Raw genomic sequence first — 14,523 nt, forward strand, 5'->3', positions numbered from 1 at the left:
TGGTTGTATACATTTAGTTTTGCTTAAATGCTCAATAATGTAACACTTTGTGGAAGATTCTGTGTGAAATTCTGGCATAAAAATGAGATTCATCGATCTGTTGTTCCCAGAATTTTCCCTGAGCATAGCACATGCCGTACAGTTCTGTGCCAGTAACTGAAAGTAGATGGTTTAGGAGGAGGATACTGTCCTAATAGTGGAAAAAACACTGGATTGAAAGTTAAGCATGCCTTAAATGTAGTTGAGGTATGCACTTTGGCTTCTTAGCAAATAGCTAATGTGATCTTCTTGAAGAACTAGGGTTTAGGTTTTCCTTTTTGCTTTAAAAGTAGGTCATCTTTCTTTTGCTAAAATAAATCTTATTAACCTTGTGTAATTGAAGGACCTTATTGACATAGCGTTCTCATCATATTATGGTTCTTCTCACTAATTGATAGCTCTTTTTGTGGAAAATTCTTAAATGAAAGTGTCTTCTTTCAGTCTGGCCGAGACCTTCAACAGTACCAGAGTCAAGCTAAGCAACTCTTTCGGAAGTTGAATGAACAGTCCCCTACCAGATGTACCTTGGAAGCAGGAGCCATGACTTTTCAGTGAGTATAATCCTGATTTCTTTATGATCATTTAAGTATGAAATACAGTAATGTAACACCTGATAAGAACAGTAACAATTTTTTAAAAGTAAAGATTACTTTAAAAATACAGTCTCTTCATAGAAACAACTTCCCTGGCTCTAATTCTACAAACTAAAATCTTGGTTTGTTTATTCAACGAGCTTATAGTAATTTAACCTCCTGTGTCTAATGAATTCTGTATTCATCATGCAATAATGGATAACTTCTTGCTTTAGGAATATCTTGGAGCCAGCCACATTTAGGTTAGTACCCTTGCTCGAATGTTTACTAACGATGTAACTTTGAGCAACTCAAATAACTTCTCCAAGCCTCAGTTTCCTTTATAAAATAAGGAAAATAATCACAGGAGTTTTGAGAGGATTTTGAGGAAATCCATGAATATTACTTAGTATCTTGCCTGGCACATAGGGAATAGTCAAGAAATATTATTATTATTTAGAAAAAAGAAAATTATAAAAGGTAACCTAAGAACATCTCAGTGATTATAGACAACACATACAGTTGAGAAAGGGATCAAGGATCTCTTAGTTGTAGATTTTAAATTATCTACAAATAATTGGTATTAAATGTTTAATACATGTTAAGTTTGAAGCTGATAAAACAGGGAGGATTAAAAAGAAAAAGAGAATACAAGAAGATCGATGGAAAATAAAAAAGAATTAACTAAATGATCTTTGCTAGTTTAGGGACCCAGATAATAAGATAATTTAGGCCGGGAAGGAATCTGCGATGTTTAACTTTAAAAAAAAAAAATCTTCACCTATCAAAAACAAGTACACCAAAACAGAAACAAAATCCTGGCCTATTGGTTAAGAAAATGGTGGACATTACATTTCATAAGGTATTAATTTGCATAGTATCTAAAACTTTTTGTGTTAGTCTAATTTTCAACACCAAAAAAAATATAGCCGCTTGATATATAGTCTCTTTATCCCTACCAAAGGTTAGGGAAAAAAAGACCTAGGAAAGTTCCCAAGGAATTGAGAAGAGATTTTCTTCTGCCTGGTCCTTTAGGACCTTTATAATCTCATATCCTTTATTTCTATCCAAGAGCTATTTATTAAAGATTTATTCTTTGCCAGACCTTGTATTGAGTCCTGCCTTTAGTGTCCATACCTTTTAATGAGCATAGAGACACATACTCAAACAAGTTTACTGTAATACCTTAGAGGAAAAAATGTTGCTAACTGGATATAAATAAAATGTTTGGGGAGTAACAAGAAGGAAGCAATAAATACCTATTTGTGAGGGATAAGTTTGAAGAAAGGGAATAGAGGAAGGGAGAATACAGAGAAGTTTCACAGGCAAAAAATCGTAGTAGAATTTAGTATATGAAAATGAATAGGATTTTTCCAGGTACATAAAAGAGCATTAACAGTTAGAAAAAAACAACATAAGCAGAAAGCCACAAAGATATAAAGAACCTAGCTTGTTGGAGAACAGCATGCTGTTTGGTGTATTAGGATATACAACAGAATGTGGCTTATGCTTATTTTGAAGGACTGTACCAAGGAGTATACCAAGGAGTATGATTTTATTTTATGGGTATTGGGAAACTCCTAGACTTTGTAAGCAGGGTTATATGGTATGTTTACTTTTGGGGAATAAAACTGATGTTATAAAAGATGGTGTAGATTGAAGGCAAGGTGACCAGTGAGTTTAGGTGCCCAAGCAAGCGATAGGACAGCTGTATTATTAATATAGTTTAAGGGGCCTGAGAGATGATATAATAGTCTTTAAATTATCCTCTGTGGAGCCCCAAGATGCCTCAGGAGCCACATAGAAAGGTCAAGGATGGGAGTATATATAATGCTTTGGACCCTTAAACTCCTACTTATTTTTTCCTTTTATTTTTAGTTGACATATAATAATTGTCATATTTATAGGATACGGAGTGATGTTTCAATATGTGTATACAATGCGTAATGATCAAATCAGTGTAATTAGCCTATCTACTGCCTTAAACATTTATCATTTCTTTGTCTTGTCAACATTCAAAATCCTCTCTTCTAGCTTCTTGAAAATATTCAATAAATTATAGTTAACTGCATTCACCCTACAGTGCTGCAGAACACCAGAACTCATTCCTCCTATTAGCTGTAATTTTGTATCCGTTAAAAAACTTCTCCCCGTCCTCCCCTCTTTCCTACCCTTCTCACCCTCTAATATCCACAATTCTACTCTGTACTTCCATGAGCTCAAAAAAATTTTTTTAGCTCCCACACATATGAGAACATGCAGTATTTCTCTTTCTGTGCCTGACTTATTTTGCTTGGCATAATGTCCCCCAGGCTCATCCCTGTTGCTGAGAGTGATAGGCTTTCTTTCTTTTTATGTCTGAATAGTACTTCATTGTGTATATAAACAACATATTTTCTTTATCCATTCTTTTGTTGATGGAAATTTAAGTTGGTTCCGTATATTAGCTATTGTGAACAGTGCTTCAGTAAACGTGGGGGTGCACGCATCCCTTTGATGTACCTATTTCCTTTTCTTTGTATAAATATCCAGTAGTGGGATTGCTGCATGAGATGATAGTTCCATTTTTAGCGTTTTGAGAAACCTCCATAATGTCTCCTGTAGTGACTGTTCTAATTTATATTTCTACCAACAGTGTATGAGTTCTCTTTTCTCCACATCTTTGCCAGCACTTATTATTTTTTGTCTTTTTGATAATAGCCATTCTAACTGGGGTGAGATAATACCTCATTGTAGTTTTGATTTGCATTTCCCTGATGATTAGTGATGTGGAGCATTTTTTCATATATTTGTTATTTTTTTATGTCTTCTTTTGATAAATGTCTATTCACCTCCTTTGCCTACTTTTTAATAGGATTATTTATTTGCTGTTGAGTTGTTCGAGTTCCTTGTATATTCTGGATATTAGTCTCTTATTCAGTCAATAAAACTAGACCCCTGTCTCTTACTATATACAAAAATCAACTCAAAATGGATTGAAGACTCAAACCTAAGACCCGACACTCTAAAACTGCTAGAAGAAAACATGGGAGAAACACTTTAGGACATTGGTCTAGGCAAAATTTTATGGCTAAGACTTCAAAAGCATAGGCAACAACAACAAAAAAATAGACAAATGAGACTATATTAAACTAAAAAGCTTCTGCACAGCAAAGGAAACAGTCAACTGGATGAATAGACAACCCGTAGAATGGTGAAACTATTTGCAAACTCCTCTTTAAACTAAAGAACTTCTGAATATAAGTTTTGTTGAAAGAAAGGGTACTGTGGCTAAAAAGAAGTTTGAAGACCACTTAGCCTAACCTTTTCCCAAGAATATCTCAGACATATAGTCATATAGCCCTTTCTTAGAGTTCTAGGGAAATCAGTTCTATTGTTGGATAGTTTCCAGTTGATTACAGAGTTCTCCTAGCCTGGAAATTAGGCAATGTTATTAGTCCTGAAGCCTCTGTTTTCTATACCCAGTAAATATTATGGCATTTACCTTCAACTTTTAAGTATCCACAAAAATTTCTAGTTTCACTGTTTTTCTTTTTGGCCAGAAGGAATTTAAATATGTGCAAACTAGTTTACTATACAGAATCAAAGGGTGGATGGAGTCACAACTCTGAATTTTTCAAGAAGTCAGGTATTAAGATATGTTAATTGAAGAATTGTGTAATGAATGAATAAAAATTATATTATTATGTCTAAGTACTCCTTTTGGAATATACTGCTAATAATGGAAATATATTTGCTTTCTGATTCCAAGGATTTGTGGTTTGAAATTTACTTTCTGATTTAGCCAGCCAAAGAGTTTAGGCTAGATATTTTCAAAAGCTTCGATAGTACTGAGATTCCGCTTCAACCTGTTGGAGGTACAGTTATTTACAAACAACTTTTACATCTTTCCAGCTACATCATTGAGCAAGGGGTGTGTTACTTGGTTTTGTGTGAAGCAGCCTTCCCTAAGAAGTTGGCTTTTGCCTACCTAGAAGATTTGCACTCAGAATTTGATGAACAGCATGGGAAGAAGGTGCCCACTGTGTCTAGACCCTATTCCTTTATTGAGTTTGGTAAGTTTTTGCCCCTCACTTCTCTATCAAGGGAGGAAACAATAAGGAGAAGCTATTTGTTATATTGATACAATATTGACATATTTTTTCTCATGTTTACTTACTGAAGTTTTGGCTTCTGCCTCCTCACCCATTCTACCTCTTTATGTCTTTTTGAGTGAATGAGGCTTCCTTCTTATGAGTAATTTTCTCTAGTCTTGTGATCTTTTCCTCATAGAACCTGTTGCCTTTTGCCCCGTTTTGCTATTTGGTTTGGTTTTTCATTAGGGTCATGTGGAATAGGAGCTGTGCCTGAAGATCTACTTGACTGACATATGATAGCTGATTTCATCTTCCCCCCAACCCATAGACACACACTCACAGTAAAGTTCACCTTATGGAGATCAGAATTTAGAAATCAGAAAGAACGGTGCTTAGTAGAATAACATCCTTTAATTTAAAAAAAAAAATAGAGGATATATGGTATCGATGGTATTAGGGGATAATATTTACTACATTTAGAAGTAGTAAATGTGGGTGTCCGTATTTGTATAAGAATTATAGAAAGACTCATTACCAGTCAGACCTGGTAAAGTATCTGATGGCAATAGATCAAAGGAAATGAACTTAGTATGTTAAGTACAGGGAGTGAAAACAAGTAGGATCAGGCTACATCACTGAAATTTTTGGTTAAACAAGAAAGTAGTTTTACTATCTCAGAATTTCTGAAGTGTTTCAAGTTTGCTAGATAAGTATGTCATCTTGCTTTTCAGAAATAGAGAAAATTTGGCAAAACACTCCAATGTTTCATAACTACGAGCTCTCCAAATGCTAATTTATATAATGTCCAGTTTTTCAAACTTTATTTTTGAAGACAGTAACAGTCCAGTAAACTCAAGAAAAAAATCAGACAAGCGTATCAGGGTCACACAGAAAGTAGATGGGATACTCAAATTATTAATAGCTTAAGGGATTATATACAAAGTTATGAATGGGCTATAGGAGAACCATAAGGTACAGGAACCTGGGAAATAGCAGTAGTTGTTACTATCCTTAGGCCTGAAAGTGTAAGGGGAAAGAGGAGTTTCTGGAACTGAAAAGGAGAAAATTTATAGAGAAGACCAACTTGAGAGAAGTAACTTTTGGTAGAGGGATACTGCCAGCCCAAAGTGACTTCTCAGGAAGGAGCCAGGGGAATAAATACCCTGATATCACTGTCTGCTTCTTTCTTCCCTACTGTTGAGCCTCCTTCATTACATGAACCTAAATGGAAGCCAAAGGGTGATTAATGAACTTCATACAGGCCGGTTTCCCAGGTCAGAAAGCAAGGTGCAGAAGGGTGGAGAGGAGATCTGAAGAGGCAAATGAAAGGTGTCCAGGACATAAAACTTAAGATTTTTGCCAGAAGTTTAAAATGTCTGTACTAATAAGTTATTCTTATAGTTTTGAGAAATACAGATACACTCTAAAGATGAATAAGACTGCAGTTTTATATTGGTTTTTAGGAAACTCCCCATCACATATTTGCTTTATCTGAATTTATGAATGGGGTAAAATTGGGAATGTATATTAAAGAAAGTACTTTAAGGCAATGTTTTTCAACTTTAATGATCATTAACTCCTTTTGCCATGTTAGGCTATAATGATACTAGAGTGTTGCCAATATCCTTTTAGGGAATATGTAGACTTAAGTGAGGAGGAGAGTTATTGTGTAGAGTTAAGGACCTAATGGATCTCAGAATACAGTTTGAAAATTTCTACTTTCGGGAAAGGCTTACTATCATGTGCCTTAATTTCTCTAAGGCTTCTGATAGCAAATACTTCTAATTCAAAGGTGTCCAAAGGCATTTCTCCTGAATGGTCATCTAGTTTTATATTTACATTTTATGAATGAAGAGATCAAAGCCCAGATTTTGAAACTCACCCAAGAGCTTGGTTAGCCATGGACACTGACAGATCTAGCCATAAGCTCAGTACTTTTGATCCTTCACTACTTTGTTGGATGTGAAAGAAGTCGTTAATGGTCACCTCTTCATCATCCTAGATACCTTCATTCAGAAAACCAAGAAGCTCTACATTGATAGTCGTGCTCGGAGAAACCTAGGCTCCATCAACACTGAACTGCAAGATGTGCAGAGGATCATGGTGGCCAATATTGAAGAAGTGTTACAACGGGGAGAAGCACTCTCAGGTATCTAAAAGCAGTGAGAGTCTTATGAAGAAGTAGTTCTCATTCCATAGGCAAGGATAGCTTATTTCGCAGTACCTTTTATGCTGTCAGATTCTACCTAGGACTGTTAAGAATTCATCTATCATTACAAAGCTTCTAAAATGATACATTTTTTTTCCTAGCATGATTATTTTTTGTTGAGTTGGAGCAGTGTAAGACTCATGCATATTAGAAGTAATTACTGTTCCCAAGATTTACAAAATAAATTATGCAAAAATAAATTATGTACAGAAACATTTGCACACGTTAAAGGAAGTGAAAAGAAGAATGAAAGGAAATTGTCAAAGATTTATTGCAGCGGTTTTGTGAGTAGCCTCTGTGGGAGACGTTACTGCTGCCAGATCACTCTTTATAAAACGCCATTTTCATCAAGGCATTCCTTTCTGAAAAACTTAAATGTGGGACTACAGGATATGATCCAGTCTGCTCTCTGCTTACTTTTCATTCAGTCAGTCATCATTATTAAGTACTTGCTGTGTGTAAGGCATTGTGCTCTGCATATGGAAGGTAAGGAGATTGCAAATGTCTGTTATTCTCCTTAGTTTGTAAGCATTCTCCCTCAGCCAGATCAGCTTTCTCACCATCCTTAATGGTCCATTCTCACCTAACACTGGACCTGTCCTTTAAGACCTAGACAAGAGGCCAGGGCGCGGTGGCTCACGCCTGTAATCCTAGCTCTCTGGGAGGCCGAGGCAGGTGGCTTGTTTGAGCTCAGGAGTTCGAAACCAGCCTGAGCAAGAGCGAGACCCCGTCTCTACTAAAAATAGAAAGAAATTAATTGGACAACTAAAAATATATAGAAAATAATTAGCCGGACATAGTGGCGCATGCCTGTAATCCCAGCTACTCGGGAGGCTGAGGCAGGAATATCGCTTGAGCCCAGGAATGTGAGGTTGCTGTGAGCTAGGCTGATGCCACAGCATTCTAGCCCGGGCAACACAGTGAGACTTTGTCTCAAAAAAAAAAAAAAAGACCTAGACAAGAACTACGTCCTCAAAGAAGCCTTCCTTGGTCCTTATAGCCCACATTCCATTAATCTCTTCTGTACTTTAAACTCTTAAAGCACTTAGTTACATAATTGTTTTTACATACAATTGTATCTTTATGTGTTTGTATTTTTATTTACCTAATTTATCTTAAATATATATTAAATATATATTTAGCCAATTAACACATATAAATATGTATTAATATATTTATATTATATAATTTATTTTATATAAATATATTTTGATATTTAAATATACTTAAGGCAAAGTAGGTAAATATATATGTAAAATTAGGTATTTTTACCTGTAGTTTTAAAATTATAGGTAATTAGGTAAAATTAGGTTAAATATATTCATATATTTGCCTGATATTTAAATGTTACCTAAATATTTAATAAGAGCATGTAAGCTTTTTTTTTTTTTCTTTAAAAAAAAGAGCACAGTGTTGCCTGGGTTAGAGCACAGTGTTGCCATCATAGCTCACTGCAGCCTCAAAATCTTGGGCTCAGGCGATCTTCCTGCCTCAGCCTGTCCAGTAGCTGAGACTAGACGAGCACCACCATGCCTCTTTTTTTTTTTTTTTTTTTTTTGTAGAGCTAGGGTTTCACTGTGTTGCTCAACCTGGTCTCTAACTCCTGGCCTCACCTCAAGTGATCTTCCCGCTGCCTCCCAAAGTGCTGGGATCATAGGTGTGAGCCACTGTGTGTTCTAAGCTCTTCAAAGATAGTATTTTTGTGTTTTATATCTGTTTCAATTACTTTCATATCCCTCATAGTAATGGTCACAAGTAGATTTCTTAATAAGTATTTCTTGAATTCAGCCTTGCTACATATTCATTAGTAAACAAGTTTTTATTTATTATGAATGGCAAACGTTAACCTTTATGTTAATGGTCAGCAGTTATCCCAGCATAAAGCTTCACACTCTTGAAACATTAAATTTTGAATGAGTGAGTCTGTGTACGTTTTCATCAAATAGACTTTACACTTTCTACCTGGGATAAAGTAGACCATGACAAGAATTCTTCTTAAATCCAAAATTTTTGTATTTGTGAGTTTATCAACAGTGCAAAGAATGATCTTCTAGTGCTTTGTTGTTTGCTACAAAGCTGATATGCTGATTGAAAAAGTACATTTTACCCTAAGTAGCTTCAGGGTACTGGTTGGCAAGATAAGAAACATTCTCACAGAGTAATTGACAGTATAAGGGAACAAATATCTCACTGCGTTTTAGGCAATATTCTAAGAGGATATTATTATTTAATCTTTAAAATAATCCCATATGAGGTACATGATATTAAACCAGTTTTACAGATAAAGAAGCAGAGACTCAGAAACGTTACATGGCTTACTAAAAATTACAATGCTAGTACTTAGCAGAATCAGGCCTTCTGGATTTTTGTCCATTTTCAGTGTATGATGGTTTCAAATTAACATATAGATAACAAGCACCATAGTAATAGTTATATAAGAATAGATATGGAAGGAAGTAGAATATAGAAGGAAGGAGGGAGTAGATTATAGAAAGAAGTAGATAAATGTAAAGTGAACAGGAAAGATTTCCTGAATTTAGTTGGATCAGGAAGGAGTGAAGAGTGATATTTTAAGTGGAAGAAAAAGCATATCTGAACAGAGCATATTTGAAGGACAGTAAAGGGCTTAGCTTACCTTAAAGAATATTTTCTTCTTTAAGTTTCTTCATAAGAATCCATCTTTTACACCTCCTTCTCTTTCTGATTTCTAGTTTTAGAACTAATCTACTTTGCATTTAAGACCCAAGAGTAGTTCTGTGTGTTCTTTCAGTACAAATTATGTCCTTTTTTACTGCCTAAATATACCTATTCTTTTAAGCCATGGGTTTTATTTTTTCATTCAAAGGTATCACCCCTATAAGGTATCACTCCCTGCAGTTCCACAAAGGAAGGGATCATCTGTATTTTGATCATTATTGTATCCTCTAGCACTTCACATGGTACTAGTAACATAAATATTTGCTGAATGACTTCTCCAAACAGTAGCTTTGTCTTTATGATATCTTGTGTTTCAAAATGTTCCTAGATAGAGGAATTCTCTTAACGATTACTTATTTCCTATGGCCTAATAATTGTTCCTCTGAACAATTCTCAGCAGATTTAGATTCTTTCAGCAAATGTTTGTTGAGTGCTGACTCTGTGCCAGGCCCTGTTCAGAGCACTTAGGATGTAACAGTAAACAATAGTTAAAAATCCCTGTCCAATGGAGTGTGCATTTTAGTAGGCTGGCTGGAAAGATTCCTTGAGCATTGTCATGGTTATTTCTCACCCCTAACTGTTCTCTTTCGTGACTAGATGTTTTTCTTACTCATACAATCAGTTGCTAATTTAGATGTGGCTGTCATGCCTGTGTTGTTAAGTAATGCCACATTTCCCAATCAAAATCAGTCTCTATTAAGCAACTCCAAATATTCCAAAAGCCTTCTCTAAGGAAGAACAAACAAATTCAGATTGCACAATAGTTTTATAAAAACTTAAAGAAATAAGAAGTTGGTCAGAATTTATTTATATCAAGCAGAGAGTTTGTTTTTATTATTAAAATATGCTCTATATTTTAATCTGATCTAACTTTATCTGGCTATTTCTTTAAGTGCTCAATTGATAATTATAAGAACATAACAACATTATAGATGGATGTCCTTGGGAGGGAAAAATAAACTTCAGAAAATTCTAAAAAACTTAATTTACTAGATATTGGTGCTTTGTAGCACTTGTTTTTGTTTCGGGGTTTTTTTGGTTTGTTTTTTTGTTTTATTTTATTTGTAGAGACGAGGTCTCTTGCTGTTACCTAAGCTGGTCTAGAACTCCTGGCCTCAAGCCATCCTCCCACCTTGGCCTCTCAAAGTGCTGGGTTTACAGGCATGAGCCACTGTGCCCAGGCACCTGTTAGTATTTTTAGTTACAATACAACTTTCATGTGTCTGTTGAAATATAATTTCTGACAGCTTTTAACTTTGCAATAGTCTTTACTAAGTGGAGGATCTTAGAATTTTTTTTTTTTTTTGGCAAGGTAAGCACAAAATGAGGTTTATTTTTTTTCCCTTGTCTATTATCTTTTTTTAAATTTTATTTTAATTTTATTTTTTTATTTCAGCATATTACAGGGACACAAATGTTTAGGTTACATATATTGCCTTTGCCCCCACCCGAGTCAGAGCTTCAAGCGTGTCCATCCCCCAGACAGTGCGCACTGTACCCATTAGGTGTGAATATACCCATCCCCTCCTCCCTGCTCCCACCTGCCCAACCCCCATTGAATGTTACTACTATATGTGCACGTAAGTGTTGATCATTTAATACCAATTTGATGATGAGTATATGTGGTGCTTGTTTTTCCATTCTTGTGATACTTCACTTTGTAGAATGGGCTCCAGCTCTATCCAGGATAATGCAAGAGGTATTAGATCACCATTGTTTTTTGTGGCTGAGTAGAACTCCATGGTATACATATACCACATTTTATTAATCCACTCATGTATCGATGGGCACTTGGGTTGTTTCTACTTCTTTGCAATTGTGAATTCTGCTGCTGCTGCACATTCTAGTGCAGATGTCTTTTTTATAGAATATTTTTTTTTCCTTTGGGTAGATGCCCAGTAATGGGATTGCTGGATCAAATAGTAGTTCTACTTTTAGCTCTTTGAGGTATAAAACGATGTTTATTGAGGAGAGAAAGATAGGATTACATAGTAAGAGCAAGATATAGGTTTACAGAGTAAGAGCAAGATACGTGCACTACAGAACGGCAAATGAGCCCTTTGTTGTAACAAAAAAAGCTAGAAATTTTAATAGTAGTCATCCTTGAAGTGTAGCTTAAGACAGTGTCTGGATAATTGAATTTACCAGTTATCTGAGTCTTACTTTATATGGATTATCATTTTTTAAAATATGCAAGAATGTGATTTAGACCATTAAAATATTATGAAGATGATTATAATTATTAGAAAAATATCAGGTAGAATTTATTAAATGTTTACCATATGCAGACATTGTGCTCATTTTACAGGCAAACTCATGTACCTACAATCTTATGATGTAGTTACTGTTACTATCCCTATTTTACATATGAAGAAACTGAGTTTTAGAGAATTTAAGTGACTTGACCAACATTGTGTGGCTGATACAGCTGATATTTGAACCGAAGGGTCCAAGGCCAGAGCCCGTACTAACCACCTCACTATACGGCCTCAAGAATTTGAACATAATTTATTCTGATAATTTTTAAATGTATTGTGGATTTTACAGTGTTTCAGGATCATAAATTAATCAGTGTATACAACCTTACCCTTAAAATAAAAATGATAATTTAAGCTTCATGGTTGATTTCTCTAGTGCCACTCATTTTGATTATCTTTATGCCTGAATACTTTTGATAAAATATTTCCGGAGACTAATTTATGCCTTTCTTTTTCTTCTTTGACAGCATTGGATTCAAAGGCTAACAATTTATCCAGTCTGTCCAAGAAATACCGCCAGGACGCGAAGTACTTGAACATGCGTTCCACTTATGCGAAACTTGCAGCAGTAGCTGTATTTTTCATCATGTTAATAGTGTATGTGCGATTCTGGTGGCTGTGAAGTAGTGAATACGGTCACTGGTAAGGGAGAACCCAGAACCTCGTAGGTGTATGTTTTCAGGAAGCTGAGCTCACAGGGATGTGTATTAGAATCCAAGTGGAACTTCTGCCTCTAAAGACCTTGCAAGAAAAGACCATGTCCTGAAAATGAAAGGTTTTGCCTCATTGACTGAAGCTTAACCTATGTAGAAAGTCTCTTTTGGGGGCAGAGGCTTTCTCTGGGTGCTAAGCCATATATGTTAGGGAACAGTAGATTGTTTTATTTTGTTTTTTCCTTTCCCAGTACATTTTTAAAACATCACTGACTGGGACATTCTCATTTCTCTAATGGAGCCATCGGTGAGATTTAGCTTAGCCAACCTGTGCTAGCAACATTTTGAAATTCCTTCAAAGAAGGCAGCCCTTTGGGAAGTTTTTTGTCTCTAATCAACATTCCTTTTGTTGGTGATAGTTGTGATTTTCAGTAATCTGAGTTGTTGACGGCCTTTCAAACAAGACTGCAGTATGTGAAGGTTAATTGCTGTGCTGCACAGATCTTGTCTATTGGCCCCTGTAGGAAGTTAACCTTTGTTGTTTGCACAATTGCTTTAGGGTTAAATGAATTATATTAAGATGCCTTGAAATTATAACACTCCTTGATTAAGAAGCTCAAATGTTTTCTCTCATTTACTCCTTATACAAGACTTAAATTAGTTTGGGACATTATTAATTTTATTTTACAGCATCTGGTTTATGTTAGTGTAAGAGTGAGTATGGCACATGGATAGTCAGAGGCCCCTGGCTTAATGAGAAGAAGGACCCAGCTCATAACCATGGCTTTGTCCTGCCCCTTCCTCACTTTCTCTACTGTGGTTTTCCCCACTCTTTGTTTTCCTCCTGTCATAATATGCTAACGTTTTAAAAACTTCCCTGTGCTTAGTAATTTTATGTTCCATAAACATCCTCTCAGGATATTCTCAAATTTCAAAATGGAAAATGTTCAGCTGTATAGTTAATTAAATTTAAACTTTTTGCAGATCAGCTACTCAAACTACTAAATACATTTATCTGAGAAAGTCTCTGAGGGTACCTCATTCCCGTTTCAGTTTATGTAAATTCCCTGAGAATGATCTAGAGCCAGGTAACTCATTTACAGTGGTTTCTATTAACTAATAAAAGTACCTATGATTTTTTCCTTTTTTGCTAATGGATGATGGGGATTTCCTTTTACCTTCTGAGGTGGAATTTTGTAAATGGGGAGAATAGGCCTTTTAAATATTATCACAGGGTCTACAATATAACCTATAACTCCTGCATATACTGCAAGTATTTCTTTAAATTGTACAGAAAAATGAGCCAACTTCTTATTTCTTAATATCTTTGGAAAGAACTTTAACCAGTAAGCAATTTTATAACCCTGAGGGATCATCAAAGCTACTGTCCTGATTGCTGGTAGAGGAAAAAAAAAATCTTCGTTATAACAAAGCAAGGAGAAATGTTTATTTTATTCCTGATAATTTACAAAACTAGAATTTTTTTCTTTCTATTATGGACCTAAATCTGCCAATTGGAGTTATGTGCATGAAATATATGAAGTTACTTTTTATAGAAAATAAGTGCTTTTAAGTCCCTAAAAGGCCCCTCCCTAAGTAATGATGTTGGCAATAGCCTTTGAAAGGCTGAAAACCTAAGTAGTGGTACCATAGCATTTGGTGCTTCTATACAAGTGGAGAGTAGCAGCTCATTGTTGAGAGTTGCATGCTGCAACCTGATGGTCAGCAATGAAATAAATACTTCTAGAATGTTCCCTGCAGTGTGAAGTTTTGTTATCTAGTTAACTAATGTACGCATATCCTTTCTTAGGTACATTTCTACCTAATTTCAGTGGGCTAATTAAAAAAGAAGGGGTGGGGTAAATGATGAACAAAGGAACAAAGTGATTTAAGATTGGAATAGCAGAAAAATGAGAGAACAACAGTGTCACAGTATGGCTCCTACTTCTTTTCTTTATAGGAAGTAGTGGGGAAGATCTGACTAGATGAAATGTATCAGCAACCAAATGGGCATTCTAA

General features: G+C 35.3%; 1 protein-coding gene across 1 annotated transcript in view; it reads left to right on the forward strand.

The window, feature by feature from the left end:
• The window catches only part of SEC22B (SEC22 vesicle trafficking protein homolog B (S. cerevisiae)), a 23,109-nt gene extending 8,851 nt beyond the window's left edge, over nt 1-14,258 (forward strand). The window contains exons 2-5 of the mRNA XM_012643466.1: nt 481-590; nt 4,506-4,666; nt 6,690-6,836; nt 12,319-14,258. Of these exons, the coding sequence (XP_012498920.1) occupies nt 481-590; nt 4,506-4,666; nt 6,690-6,836; nt 12,319-12,473 (573 nt within the window). The 3' untranslated portion in view covers nt 12,474-14,258. The remainder of the gene's footprint in view (nt 1-480; nt 591-4,505; nt 4,667-6,689; nt 6,837-12,318) is intronic.
• Nucleotides 14,259-14,523: the final 265 nt, after the last annotated feature.

The sequence above is a fragment of the Propithecus coquereli genome, unplaced genomic scaffold, assembly GCF_000956105.1.
Source record: "Propithecus coquereli isolate 6110/MARCELLA unplaced genomic scaffold, Pcoq_1.0 Scaffold197, whole genome shotgun sequence".
Classification (NCBI taxonomy): Eukaryota; Metazoa; Chordata; class Mammalia; order Primates; family Indriidae; genus Propithecus; species Propithecus coquereli.